Raw genomic sequence first — 13949 nt, forward strand, 5'->3', positions numbered from 1 at the left:
CGCGTGGAGTTGGCGCGAGCGGGAAAGCGGCAGCAGCACCGACGGCAGCGGCGCCCCTCACCTCCTCAGCCTTGCCTGCATGCAAGCCGAGCGCCGCCCACTCCTTCCAGCCCACCGCTATTCCGGGCATGAAGGGGAGCGGGGTGCCCAGGGCTCCTTTGTTGCCGGTGGGGGAAGAGGAGGAGGAGGAGGATGCGCTGCACTGAGCAAAAAAACGGGACCTGAGCGGGTGGGAAAACGGAAGTAGCCCTGTGCTCGGCTCGTCGGCTCTTCCCTCCCTGTTGTTTCTCCCTTTGCAGGATGGAGTCAGGCTTAGGCGGCTGCAGTCCTGGTACCTGCTCCCCGCCCCCGGGAGTAAGCCCCGCTGGACTCAGCCGCGCGTACTTCTGAGCAGACCTGAATAACATCTCGGTCTTGCTTCTGCTTCTTGCTTACCCGTTATTCTAGCTTCCCTCCCGCTTTCTGTCTGGGCAGCTGCTGCTCTTTTGCGCTCACAAAGCCTCAGCCCTGCCAAACCTCAGTTTACCTGGGAGCTGAATTCAACAGAGCTTTCTTCTGAGTAAACATGGTGTTGTAAACAGAAATTGCCCTTTCCCCTTATGGGGAACACAAGAGCCCTTATAGTGTCCTTTGTAGGTTCTCCATCTGTCCCAGAAAATAACAGAGGCCAACCAGAGAATATTGAGAAGCAAAGCAGCTAGTAAGCTTGATCTTTATTGATCTGTTGCAACAGGGTGCTCCCTCACCCGCAGGAAAGGAGGAGGAACCCAGAACAATGGCGTGCAAGGCCAAGACTTTTGAAATTCCCACCCTGTAGATCAAGACCACCCCCAGAAACATCATACATACATCACAGAAGGGGTGTAACCTAAGACCACCCTCCAGATACATCACACCTACATCACAAAAAAGGCGGCCTAAAACAGAAATTTGAATGTTGTTTTTCTCCTGTCATTGTTTGTCTCCTGCCTGGCAGGTTACTTGATTTGATTTCCTGAGGAGCCTGGCCAGTCTTTGGTAATGATAAATACTTCATTCCTGGGCCAGGTCACAGGCTCACACCCTATTCATATCTTAAATGTGCCCTTAAGACAGGATTTGTGAAGAAAGAGACAATGGGGAGGTTTCCCACTTTGACCCTGAAGAGAAAACATTTGCTCAGTTTAGGAATCAAAATGGTTCCAGGTCAGTCTTCCTGTGCTGATCTATGTATGTGCTTGGTTGGTACACTTATGAACATTACCATATATCTAAGACCTCAAAATGCCTATCACAGTGGTAAGGACTGTGCTGTGTAAATGGAGAGTTGTGTGCATGCATATGTGTGCAGACACACACTATCTCAACATAACACTTTACACGACACATCTACTCTGAATATATCCGTCTCTATGTCTCTGAAACAAAATAAAGTTTTTGTCAAGAGCTGAGTTCTTGCCTGAAGCCACAGTGGTTTGAGGGGATGTGTGGGCAAAAGTGTCTTCCAGTGAGCTTGCCTGGCTGCAAGAGTGCTGTTATATACTGAAGTTCTCACCCTGGGCCAGCAGGGGGGTACTGTAGTTAGTTTTCACTCAGGTCCACATATGCAAATAAGGGATTGAAAGTGACGTTCAGTGATTGGATAGTTACAGAAAATGGTTACTGTTACGTTCTAGTGGAGCTCTATATAAGCAGGCTGGCTGAACCCTTCAGTTCAGTTCAGTTCTGGCCTGTGAATAAGCAAGAGCTGTTTGAAGAATCGCTGTGTCATCTGATATGTTCACCCACAACTTAACAAGTGCTATATGGTAACTTGTGTCCAATTCATACTGCAGTTAGCCTTCCTTGTCAGCCACATGTCTAGGTGGCTTATTTCGGGGTGAGCAGGGAGGGAAACAATACACCAGACAATTTCACCCCCCCCCAAAAAAAAACCTAGGAGAGAGAATGTGAGGTCCAGACCAGAGGGATGGAAAGGCAGCGACCTTCCAATTCTAGCCTTCACCATGCAAAGTGTGTGTTAATGTACATAAAGAGCTATATAAAGGTCAAATTAACAACAACAAAAATAGTGTGAACACCAGGAAAAAACAATAAGGATACAGTGCACAAGCGGATGAGAACAAATAAAACAGTTTACACTAGTTAAAAACTAGTGCAGAGCTTGCTTTCTCAAAAGTCTGTTTTACCCACGTATCATTGACACCATAGATTCGGGGGGAAATAAGGGTTAGATAGAGTAAGAACAGATGACAATGTGACTATAGTCAAGTGTTTAGGAGAAGTGATGCTGAGAACTATATGCAGAACAAAGCAAGCTTTCTTGTCCCCTAAAAGTAGGGAAGAGAGAAAATAAATACTTTAGGGTGTGTTTGTTAACTCATCCTTGAAGGACCCTCTTGCTAGTCTTGTTTCTGACCTTTAGATATTACTTCCTGTTCGACAACCAATGGAAAGCTTTTTTACTGGTTGCTATAGAAGCATCTGGAAACTAATTGTGGAAAGCATTTGGAAAAAATGTTTTACTGGTTGCTGGTTTGATTTTTCTGCCCAGAAAGCCTGAAAAGGTTTCATGCTGAGCCGTGCACACTGATAAAATCAGAAATTAGACCAGAGTTACAGCCTAGATGGCGAACCATCTAGTGTACACAAAGTAGTGTACACAAAGCAGTGTTTCTGTTCCTCTAGGGCTGTTTTCATCCTTTGCCATCAAATACTCATGAAAAATAAGGGGGGGGGGAGCCACTATGTGAGTAATGTAAAAGAATAAAGGGTAACTTATGGTAAATATTTTTTCAGATTACTTTATCACTTTATTTCACCTTTTAGCAATAAGCACCCAATCCTGCTCTGCTAATCACAACTGCAGAATGAATTAATTCTTACTTCTCACTTCAGACAAACCAACATGCTTCTTTATTGCTGGCTGCGTAGAGTACAACTGATACTGAAAAGCAGAACAAAGGAAAGTTCAAGGCATGGAGTCTTAACTCAAGACGATAATACAAAATTCTACCTCTTCAAAGGTTATATAATAATAATAATTTATTATTTATACCCCGCCCATCTGGCTGGGTTTCCCCAGCCACTCTGGGCGGCTTCCAACAAAACACTAAAATATAATAACCTATTAAACATCAAAAGCTTCTCTAAACAGGGCTGCCTTCAGATGTCTAGTAAAAGTTTGGTAGTTATTTTTCTCTTTGACATCTGGTGGGAGGGCGTTGCACAGGGCGGGTGCCACTACCGAGAAGGCCCTCTGCCTGGTTCCCTGTAACTTGGCTTCTCACAGCGAGGTAACTGCCAAAAGGCCCTCGGTGCTGGACCTCAGTGTCCGGGCAGAATAATGGAGGTGTTACAGGCGGTCGTTTTTTCAGCATCAATTATTGGGTGCTCGTGATCATGAAAAACCCGCCCTCACAAAGGGAACGTCTTGAGTGAGCAGCCTTTTGGGGCTCTTGCAGAGGATGCTTTCATTGTGCGTTGTTCACCTTGCATTGTTCACTGAATTTTTTCAGAGGGTTTCTGCTCTTTACATTGTTCCTGTTCTTAATACAAATTGCCATTCTTTAAATAGAGGCAGCCACTCCCTGTCATGTCACAGATAAAAAAAAACAAATTCAATGTCCCCCCAAGAGGCTAGATTTTAAGGTATCACAATCTAACATATGGCAGTGGGCTGTTTTCTTGACACGCTATGATTTTAGTCCACACAAGAACATCAAGAGGAACTAAATTTCATTGTTATGACAACAGAAGTGTTTCTATATATGAAGCTTAAAGTAGTTCTTCTTTCAGTCTGTTCATAACACCTACATCTTCTCTCTGAGTTTCTTCATCCAACGTTAGGGCTGATTTTGGGTCCTGAAAATCCTGCTATAATGTGTGAGTCCGTATAGGAAAGTTTGCCCTGTGCAGGAATTAGCATTCTCACATCTTCACTGGTTAAAAAGCAACCACCATGGGGAATTAAAATAATCTAGCACTGTACACACCGTTTTGAGATTTAATGTGACTAACTGAAAGCTCCCACAGTTGGTGCACTAACGGAAACTCTCTATGTGGAACTATATGCCTGCAGCGTATAAACAAATGGGCAAAACTGCAATTAGAAATCGAAATGTCTGTTGAATGCAACATTTTCATTTTGAATTGAATATATTTCCCTCTTCTCCTCTAAATGACTTACCTTGCTCAGTAAAAACAAGCACACACTCCAAAACAAATATGCAAATTTTATTTTATTGCAAGCAGATTTAAACATCTACTGCTTTATACAATCTACAGAAAGTTCAAAAATATTAATATAAAGAATTCATGTTTAGGTATTTACGGAAAAGAAAGTTTAAAAACAGCACTGAAAATAAACTTTACAGTAATGCACATGTATATCATATATATTTATATTTATTTATATTCTTAGTATTTGAGACTGCTTTGATCCAGTTAATGAAGTGTTATAGCTTAGTCTAAACAGTAGTTTTGAAGGCTGAATTATCATCAGATAAGTGCACCTATCATTATACCATTTAAAATACATGTCAGTATTTGGTGCTGATGAGTAAAGATATTTTAATGATTAATGCACTGATAACTATGATCCACCATTCCCAAAAAGCTGTTTGTTTGTTTTTGCCAATTACACATTACAGACTGAAAGAATATTGATAGTGCATACAAGACAGAATTTTGTTCAGACACAATGTACAATTAAAATTCTGTACTTCTTTCGACAAAGGTAAAGCTGTTTAAACTGAAGTGTGCAATTGTGCAATGTACAATCATGTACACATTTCTCTCTTATAATACTTTGACAGAATTCCATTAAAGCTTCTCAACATGATCTCACTGATATCACCAACAAGTGCAGTTTCCTTCGTTTGATACTTGCATTACAGTGGAATAAATAGGCTGATGCAAGCAAGTGAATAAATGGTATACTGTATATTAAAGAGATGAATAAATTAATAATTACTGAGGGCGATCAAAATTATCTGAATATTACTGCTAACTACTCTAAAGGATAAGTAGTTTCAATGGATGTATATGTTTTAGTCTCAATGAATATTTGGTTGATGCCCTCCAGTTCCAACACATATATGAAAGCATTTGAAACGTTTTCACATTAGAGGTTGAACAATTCAGACAAGGCCATTTGTGTGACATGGAATGGAGTTTTCCACTTCATATAAATTTCTATCAATTTTACATTTTTGACTCGGGTCGCAACGCTACTATTGATTGTTGGTTGTTGCGTCTGACTAATTCTCCTAATCCAGCTGGGTGCATGGAAATATGTTTCTGTACATTGATCATCCTTCTAGAATTATTTCCTCCTCTCTCACTTGGTCCCCAAATGCACATGAAAAATCCTCTGCATCCATCACCAACAGTGACACAAGCACATTGCTGAACAGATGATCAAATTCTGACAGTTCAGACACTCTGATCTTCCAAGGGTAATGGAGTAAATCTAGGTTATGCCTCACCACTGACAGCACCAGTCATTTATTCAGCTGGGCAAATCCTCATACGTAGAACAGGAGTGACCAGCCTGTGGCCCTTCGGATGTGGTTGAGACTCCAGCTCCCATCAGTCCCAATGAGCATAGCCAATGTTCAGGAATAACGGAAGTTGCGTTCCAGCAACATCTGGAAGGTCCTAGGTTTTCACATCCTTTGCAGCATGTCTGCACCAAATTGCTATGCACAAGAATATCTAAGGCCTACTAGTTTAGCTTCTGTATTACACCTGCACATCTATTGCAGAAAGAAAATGAAGGCCTATAGAGCCTTTCCTTTCCCCCCATTTAAACAGTGTATTTTTAAAGCTCTGATTGCTTAATGGAAGCAGAATTCCTCCTTTAAATTCAAAAATATCCTCCTAGTGGTGCAGCAATAAAACTGCTAGCACGTTTGCAGAGCTAAGCAGGGTCTGGTGTGGTTTCAAACTGGATGGGTGTTGAGATTCCTGCATTACAAGGGGTTGGACTAGACAAGCCTTAGGGTCCCTTCCAACTGTACAATTCTATGTTTCTATGATTTCTCCTTCTAATGCAATACAATCAATCATAAGAGTTTGTTTTCTTAAAAAAAAAAACTACCATTAAATATTTCAGCCTGTTGAAAGATCATTCACTTTTTAGGAAACAGTTGAGATGCAAGAATATTGCAGTAAACCATTTTTGTTAGTAGGCAGAGCAGGAATGCAGCAGTTTCAAATCATCAAGCAAAGGGTCTTCTTACTTAAGGCTAAAAAGATGGAAATGAACAAAACAAAAACAAGGAACTGGTAGAAAGCTTCATGGAATAAAAATGTAAGAATAGTAGATAACAGCAGCTGGTTGTAAGCAGAATGTAACACATTAAAAGCTATTATTCACAAGCAAAAGCAAAAAAGCAAACTTTTTATTAAAAAAATCAGTAGCTTTGGATGATTCTGAAACAACAAACCTATTTCTAATTTTAACATTCATCAGAATTTCAACATTCAACCACAGTTCCACTATAAGCTAAACTCTGATCCAAAACTCATAGGTATAAAAAAACTCTCTAAAACATACAATTAAAAAACAATAGAAATGTTGTGTTAACAAATGTATGCATATAACAGATATATAAATAGCTACAGTATTGAAAAATATTTCAGTGCAAAGGCAATTTTAAGATTTCTAAAAAACCCATTAAAAATAATTTTGTTAACTACACCCGAACAGGAAATTTGTCACTACTACAGATATAAAATCAATACTCACATAAAGTTAATTTTTAAAAAATATATATTTGTAACCAGTGTTTTATGTAGGGGACATTTCTACTAGACATTCAAGTATGTAATGTCAAATAAATATTAACTTCCGGTATATTACTATCAGTACGTGAACAACACTGGAAATGGAAAGTGCTTCATTTTAAATGACAAACGCTGAGATGTTGTGCGTTATGAGGGGGGTGAGACTTGAGAAGTATGGGAACTACCATCAGATTCTCTGTCTCTGTAATCTTTGGTATAATAAAATGTTCACAATTTGCCTTTCAAAGCATTATGTTCCCATCTCCCCCAAATCTCTGTTCAGGGAAGGCGAGAGAGAGAACCTGTGCATTTTCTTCCACACACAAACTTTTTTTCCCTATCAAGTAATCCTTCGGCAAAGTTGACACCCTAAATAAAACACTGGGAGAAAAGAAACAGAACTGATCTGTGTATGCTATTATCAAAACCAGTACACAGCAAAACTAGAGCCACGAATAGAGCCGAAGTACAAGCTGGCTGTAATGATTTAAAACGACAGATAAAGCGTTTGCATAATCATGCACATATTTTTTCTTTTCTGAAGAATGGTTGCATTCACATTCAAAGAGGAGGAAGGGGGAAACTTAACCTAGTGGTCATTACCAAATATAAGTAGTCACTAAGTAGACATTCTGTTAAACATTCTGTCTCCCTCTCCCTTTCAAAGTTCAAATCAAAAATTAAAAACCAGCATTTAAAATACAGTATTATCTAGTTGAGCTGTTATGGAAGCAATTACTTCCTTTCCACAACAGGGGAAAAAACAAAAAAAAAAACTTCAGGTAGCAAAGCACTTCCTAATACATCCGTACTCTACTTTAGAGGTAGCAGAATGGTAGAATACTGGTTCGTTCTTTAAATTTCTAAGACTAAATTCTTAAATTCAGTAATTATTTTCAGCTCAATACCTACAGTGGCCACTTCACTCGTTTGCTAGCCAGCTTGACTTCCCAAAGGTCTGTAGGCAGTCTAAGTAAAAATGTATTGGTCTAAAGTGTGGGGGAAGGGTGCTGGGTCTTAAAATCACACATAGATGTCCTACTTGGTGACTTACAATAAAATGGATATTAGAGAGTGTTTCTTGAAAGCAGATTTGCACAGAGGAAACACCAGTTTGTTCTACAGAGAGAGCAAAGAAAAGACAAACACCAGTCAGAAACAGCACCTATGAAATATGTTCTCAGCGACTTTCACTGGGGGTCTGAGACCGTTGCTTAGTTAGAGGGCTGACAAAATTTTAACCACTGATCTCAGAAGAGGACGTTTGACTAAAGCAGGACTCTTTCAAGTAATAAAGGAAAAGAGATGATGGGAGTCAATAAACATACAAAGGGTTTTGACAGGATGGAGTGAAATTACAGTGCTGTTCATCCTCACAGTGCCAGACTGTGTAGAAAAATCCATTGCTTCAACAGTTTAGAACATAATAAGGAAGGGCAAGACTCCTGGGAAAGATTTGTACTCCATGCTCTTTGATCCAGTTTGTCAGACTATTACATAGGACAGTTAAAGCCAGCAAAATTTCAATCAGTGCTGTTAAATGGTCATTTGCAGATGTAGTAGGAGCGGGGCTTGGAATGAGAGGGAGGAATAGTTGCTAGTTCTTAAAGGCTTGAGTTGGTGATCTCTCATAGGGATGTTTCCAGACCTGAACCCCTGTGGTAGTACCTGGCACTGGAATCACAACGCTTATTATTGGAATAGCCAAAGATGGAAGGGAGTACTGAATAATCATAGTTTCTCCAATGCGTAAACATTGTTTTTTTAGAATGAGAACTAGACCTTCTTGCTGGGGTATTTTTGCAGTCATTGCTCCTGTATCTTGGACTCTTCAGAGAGGCAAGAGGTGTGAATTCTGAAAAATGGTCCCGACCATGGCTTGATTTATTCTGCCAAGAAAACAAGTAATAGGTTATGAAGCTGTCATCATAGTAATTAACTGAAAGGCTTTAAGGTGGTACCTAGCATAGGAGCAATATGGCCAGATGGAGACATATAAATTGCCAATAGAGCGCCACTGTTTGGCTCATTTAAAAATGCAGACACAGCCTCAACAGAGGAGTAATTTCAATTTATTTTAATTCACAATTTCGTCTTCTTTTACATACAGAACAACTTTTTGTTAACATTTTGCTTAGGAGAAATAAGATACTCGGATATGAACCACTTTTTATCCTGCCTTTTGAATGTCTGATAATCTTTTGATATTTGGAATGATATGGTTGATATTTTTCTCAGTAGCTAGCAGATAAATTTAAATTGATAAGTTAATTTATAATGTCCTTACTGTTCCTAGCCTGTATTTAGGAAATGTCCGGAAGGCTATTCTGCACCAGAACAGATGGGAATTTGAATACACACTCCTGATCTCCATGGAGCGTGTTACTTTATAGAAGCTATTTTAGGAATCCCAATCATCTGGGCATTTGTGTCACTTTGGAAATTAAAGCACTTCCTTTTCTGAGGGCTGTTTTTATCTTTGAATAAATGTGTGGCTGAGATGAAATACTTTTGCTTCTTGCTAATACTTGTGACTTGTAAAAAACCAAGTTGCAAATGTTCCCTGTGGGGAGATATGAAGACTCTAGCAGATATATGTGCCCTTGTGCATCTGCTTTCCCCCAATTTTTGGGAGTCTGTAGCCTTTGCCTTACATTTGTTTAGCCAGGCTAAAAGCTGATGCCGTTTGAAATTTTGCTTTATCATATTTCCACATCCAAAGGTTAAAGACAGGGCACTGAGAAGGCAGGACCCAATATCATGGATTCATGATATTTGGAAATTGTGCAGATATATTTGAGGGGGGCAAATGGGATTCTGAATTCTGCTCAAACCAATGTTACTAATTTAATCTGAATCCAAATACTTGTGGCTCATGCTTAGTCACTGAATCTCATTTGAAGAATAGCGATTGACACAAAACAGCTTACAATTCATATTTAATTAAAGCTGCAACCATGCACATAAATCCTATTAGAATCAGAGTAAAAAAAAAATCAGAACAAAACATGCAGCTTCTAAATCTCAACCTTCCCAGAAGACACACCCAAAATACTACACAAAAAACCCCAAAACTTACCTGTGCTCTGAAATGCATTGAGAACAGACTGCGATATCAAAAACTGCAGAGATTATATTTAATTTGATAAGGCACAGCAAAAACTCTGGAGGAAGAAGTTTTCTCTTTGAAAACACCACAGCACACCAACAGAAATTACCAAACGGTAACACGTGCAATACTGTTACCTATCAATGATCTAATTATGCCTCGGAAGCAGAAAGGGGTCCTTCAAGGAGTGGCCCATCGTTGTTCGCCAGTGCATTAAGGGCAGTTTTATGTTTCGTACTCTTCTGCAAGGATGAGGAAAAACACTGAGACTATTGCTCAATATGGACATCTCACGGTATTGGAGAGGAAAATAACAAGTGCAGTGTTAGGATGGCTAACATATGCCAAATCATCAACACTGTTAATAAGAAATGAACAAACGAACAAGAAGCAGTTATTGTATTAGAGTTTACTAGCAGATGTATATTATTTCAGACCCTCCTTGCCCTATTTTACAGTGGAAATGGGGGGAAAGTGCATTTGAGATTATTGTTTGCAACAGCCTTAAAGTCCTACAACATTTGTCCCAGTTGCAAATGGACTGCCCCTTTCTACTTCTGGAGAGGGCGTTAGCTTCTTAAGTAGGAGGTAATCTTCTAATATGTCCATGTAAAGGCCAATATGAAGGTCACCCTATATGTACCATTTAACTACCACCATCACAGGATTTAAACTCTTATCACATTGTTTCATATTTACTGCTTGACATTTTAATTAAAGGAAGACGTTTTGAGGTTTTTAGCAGATTCATGTAAATGAGGAAAGGGGATAGCAATTCAGTGTTCTTCAAGTATGAAAGTTTGAAACTGGCATCAAGTTTACACTAAGATTCTTAATATTAAAGAGGAGGAAAGAAGAATTAAGCAGAAAAGTTAACACATAAAAACAAATTTGTAATTCAAAATAAGGATAATTATGTATAGTAGGCATATGCTGGAATGAAAGAATGCCCGCCTTATCACCAGCTAAATATTCAAATTAGATGAATATTGTGACTGGGGTCATGACTCTTGAAACAGAAAACAGAAACAAGATTTGGCTTGTAGTTTACCAAAAGAGACAGATTCCTCCAAAGCTTTTGCAGATTCATTGATTATAATATCCCAAAGCAGTTTGCACAAATATCAATATTAAACATTCTGAAAACACCAACAGCAAAAGAAGACTTTAAAAAGTCAGGTTTTGTTTTTTAAAAAAAAACAAGCCTGTAGAGTCATGAAACAGTGATCTTGCTCACCACATACAGAGGTGATAGCTGAATATAAAGCGAGAAACACAATGAATTGGGAATTTGTTAAAATGGAAAGAGAAAAGCCGAAGAATACAGTTAAATTTCTAAGTTCAAACCAGGTCATGTACAAACTACCCTGGTTTCTGATCTGGGTTTGCAGGAAAAGCACAAACCATAGTTTGCAGGTGTGAATGAAGTCCCAAACTTTGGTTTGCCTCAGACCAGGAAATAAAACAGCAAAATGACATGTGTAAGGATGGTGTGCACAAGCCTCAAGATCTAACCAGACTTGTGTACATCTGAACTACCCAATTGCTCAGGAGCTCCCATCACACTTGTGTCTGACAAACAGTCCACTGAGGTGATTGCAACTCACAATGCAAGCACAATGTGCATTGATCTATCAAGAACCATCATTACTTAAAATGGACAGTTCTTGCAATGCATATTATGCTATTCACATACAAGGAATGACCAGTTAAGTGCACATAACTATTTATGGTATACAGATACTTTTAGAAAAGCGAAGAGAGGGAATGTCGACAGAACATGTTGTAAGTACCAAGAGGTTTAACGTACAGTTTGGATATGAAGTATGACTAATATCATATGAACGGTGGACACACTTTCTAAAGTCCTCTGAACGAAATGGCCAAGCATGCAGAAAGGCAGGGGAAAAAATCACCTTTTGCTCCATTAGAAACTTAGACTGCTTGAAGTCTGAGAAAGCATAAAGATGGTGGACTGCTCAACAGAAAGGCACTGATGTTTAGTCTGATTTCCCCCAGAAGGTTGAAGAAAGTACCCGTGTACATCATTTACAGTTTAAAGCAAGGTAGCAGTTATTTAGGAAAAGGAGGTTGGAAGACAGGAGCATATTGGGAGAGGGAAAAGAAGAAACACAAGGAATAAATCTGATTAAATGCTAAAGGCTTTCTAGTGCATATTACAAATACAAGCAACGTTGCCTAGGAAGGAAATACTAGACAGTTCTTATTCCACCCATTAGAGTTGTCACTTAAAACTTGCAATACCAGACTTCTTAAAATCACAGCACATAGTTCCCTTACTATGCCCTTTTCTAGATGTCTTGCTCAAGTAGACAGACATCCAGTGTGTTAATAGTTTTTACCAGCTTCTGTTAGGTGACCACCATAACTCTAAGGGCAACTGTCAAAATGCTAAGGGATTGCTCAGCTTCCTAATCGTACTGAATTATTTCCATACTATTCCTGTAATTTTTTTACAGGCTACAGTACGCTAATTTGGTTCTTCGCTTTGAACTTCAAGCTATTCCCCTGGTCCAGTTATGATTACCAAAAATTGGGTCATTCAGATTATTACATAAGAGTCAGTACGATGTGGATTATACAGGCGAGCAAGATTTTCTTTTACATAATATCTAAATATTGATGATCTCTCTAAAATCATCAGCTGGGGATTAACAAGAAGGCAACTCACTCAAGGCATTCAATACTAGGTGGGGGTGATTTTGGCAGGGCAAATTTGGTGAACGTGTTAAAATAAAGTAACACATAGACCGATCCAGTGGCTTCTGCTGAACAACCATGGTTCAGCTTGCAACTATGTCTGGAATTACATTTTTGCTTAAATTCCAGTGTCAGGTTTTTGCCTTGCAAGTCAGGCTGCTTTGGAGAAATGCAATGATATTCAGGAGGGGAAGGGGCAAGGCCAGAGTGGTGCAAATACACCAGTGGGAGTGGCAGATTTACACCACCAGTGTGTTTGTATTGTGTTGGCTTTGCTCCTGCCTTGCCCCTCCCCTTCTATCTCCTGGTAAGTAGCAGTGACACAGATGATTAAAGTCCAAGCGAGTGGCTGTGGTCCACCATGTTGTCTGCTACTGCTGAATAGCATGGAAACATTTATGCCAAATTTTGATATCAGAATACCTGCCCTTGCCCCCCTAACCCTCTCCAAATACTGGTATTTTAATCTGGCTAGGAACTCTGATCTTAGGGTCGCCATATTTCAAAAAGTAAAATTTCTGACACCCACAAAGTTGTTGAGCTAGTGATTTTTAGCTTTCGGAGCTGTTTCTTTTTCCATCGTGTTGCCATACAGGACATGTCAGGAATTTTCCTGACGTATGGCAAGCCTACTAATCTTAAACATTGTGGCTTGCAGTTTATTTACTATGTGTAACCATCGGCAAACTGATGGCAGTGTTTGTTTCAGTGCTGCAAAAGCTTTGTATCTTCAATTCTTTGCGAACAATTAATTGGCCTAGTCCAGATGAAATTCTCTCCTACCTCTCTTTACACACAGCAGAGGAATGAAATTGCATCTTTCAACTCCAACCCAGCAGTCAGGTATGTCTGCCTTGCCTCCAACACCACTAGAGATTCATGCAAATTGAATAGGCTATACACAGGCAAATACAATGTATATAATGCAAATTGTGCAATTGATTTCCTCTTCAAAAGCCCAGGAATTATCTGCTTGATTTAGGACCACGCAAGTTGGATTTTACATGTGTACATCCTACTCAAGGGCTACAGTTTACTCAGGATAGGGGTATCTAAATTCTACTAGAACAGGAGCACTTGGTGAGTGATCTTATTTTCTCCCACAGCACATAAGGAAGTGGTAAGTGAGAATAGTGCCCAAACCAGGTATACTTTCATTTTCAAATTATCAACACAAGAAGAGAAGCCACAGGTGTATGAAACTAATTTGACGCTTCATCATGTATCTACACAGATATTTGAAATTCAAGAATATTTTTAGCTATTCATCAAACAGAGGGAATTAAAGAAACAACAGATTAATGAAGGAGATGAAATACTGCTAACAGAAATATGATGCAGTTTTCAT

General features: G+C 39.3%; 1 protein-coding gene across 3 annotated transcripts in view; it reads right to left on the reverse strand.

Moving 5' to 3' along the window:
- Window positions 1–4194: 4194 nt before the first annotated feature.
- ATP11A (ATPase phospholipid transporting 11A) overlaps window positions 4195–13949 on the reverse strand; it is a 108449-nt gene continuing 98694 nt past the window's right edge. Inside the window, exons 29-30 of one of the 3 annotated variants that reach the window (XM_081002964.1) lie at window positions 10018–10122; window positions 8521–8660 (exon numbers count right to left, since the gene is read on the reverse strand). In XM_081002964.1, the coding sequence (XP_080859090.1) occupies window positions 10033–10122 (90 nt within the window). In that variant the 3' untranslated portion in view covers window positions 8521–8660; window positions 10018–10032. Of the gene's footprint in view, window positions 8661–10017; window positions 10123–11796; window positions 11886–13949 lie in introns of those variants that run through there. The other 2 variants (XM_081002963.1, XM_081002965.1) reach the window with 2 other exon arrangements.

This window comes from Podarcis pityusensis, assembly GCF_964106645.2.
Source record: "Podarcis pityusensis genome assembly, chromosome: 4".
NCBI lineage: Eukaryota > Metazoa > Chordata > Lepidosauria > Squamata > Lacertidae > Podarcis > Podarcis pityusensis.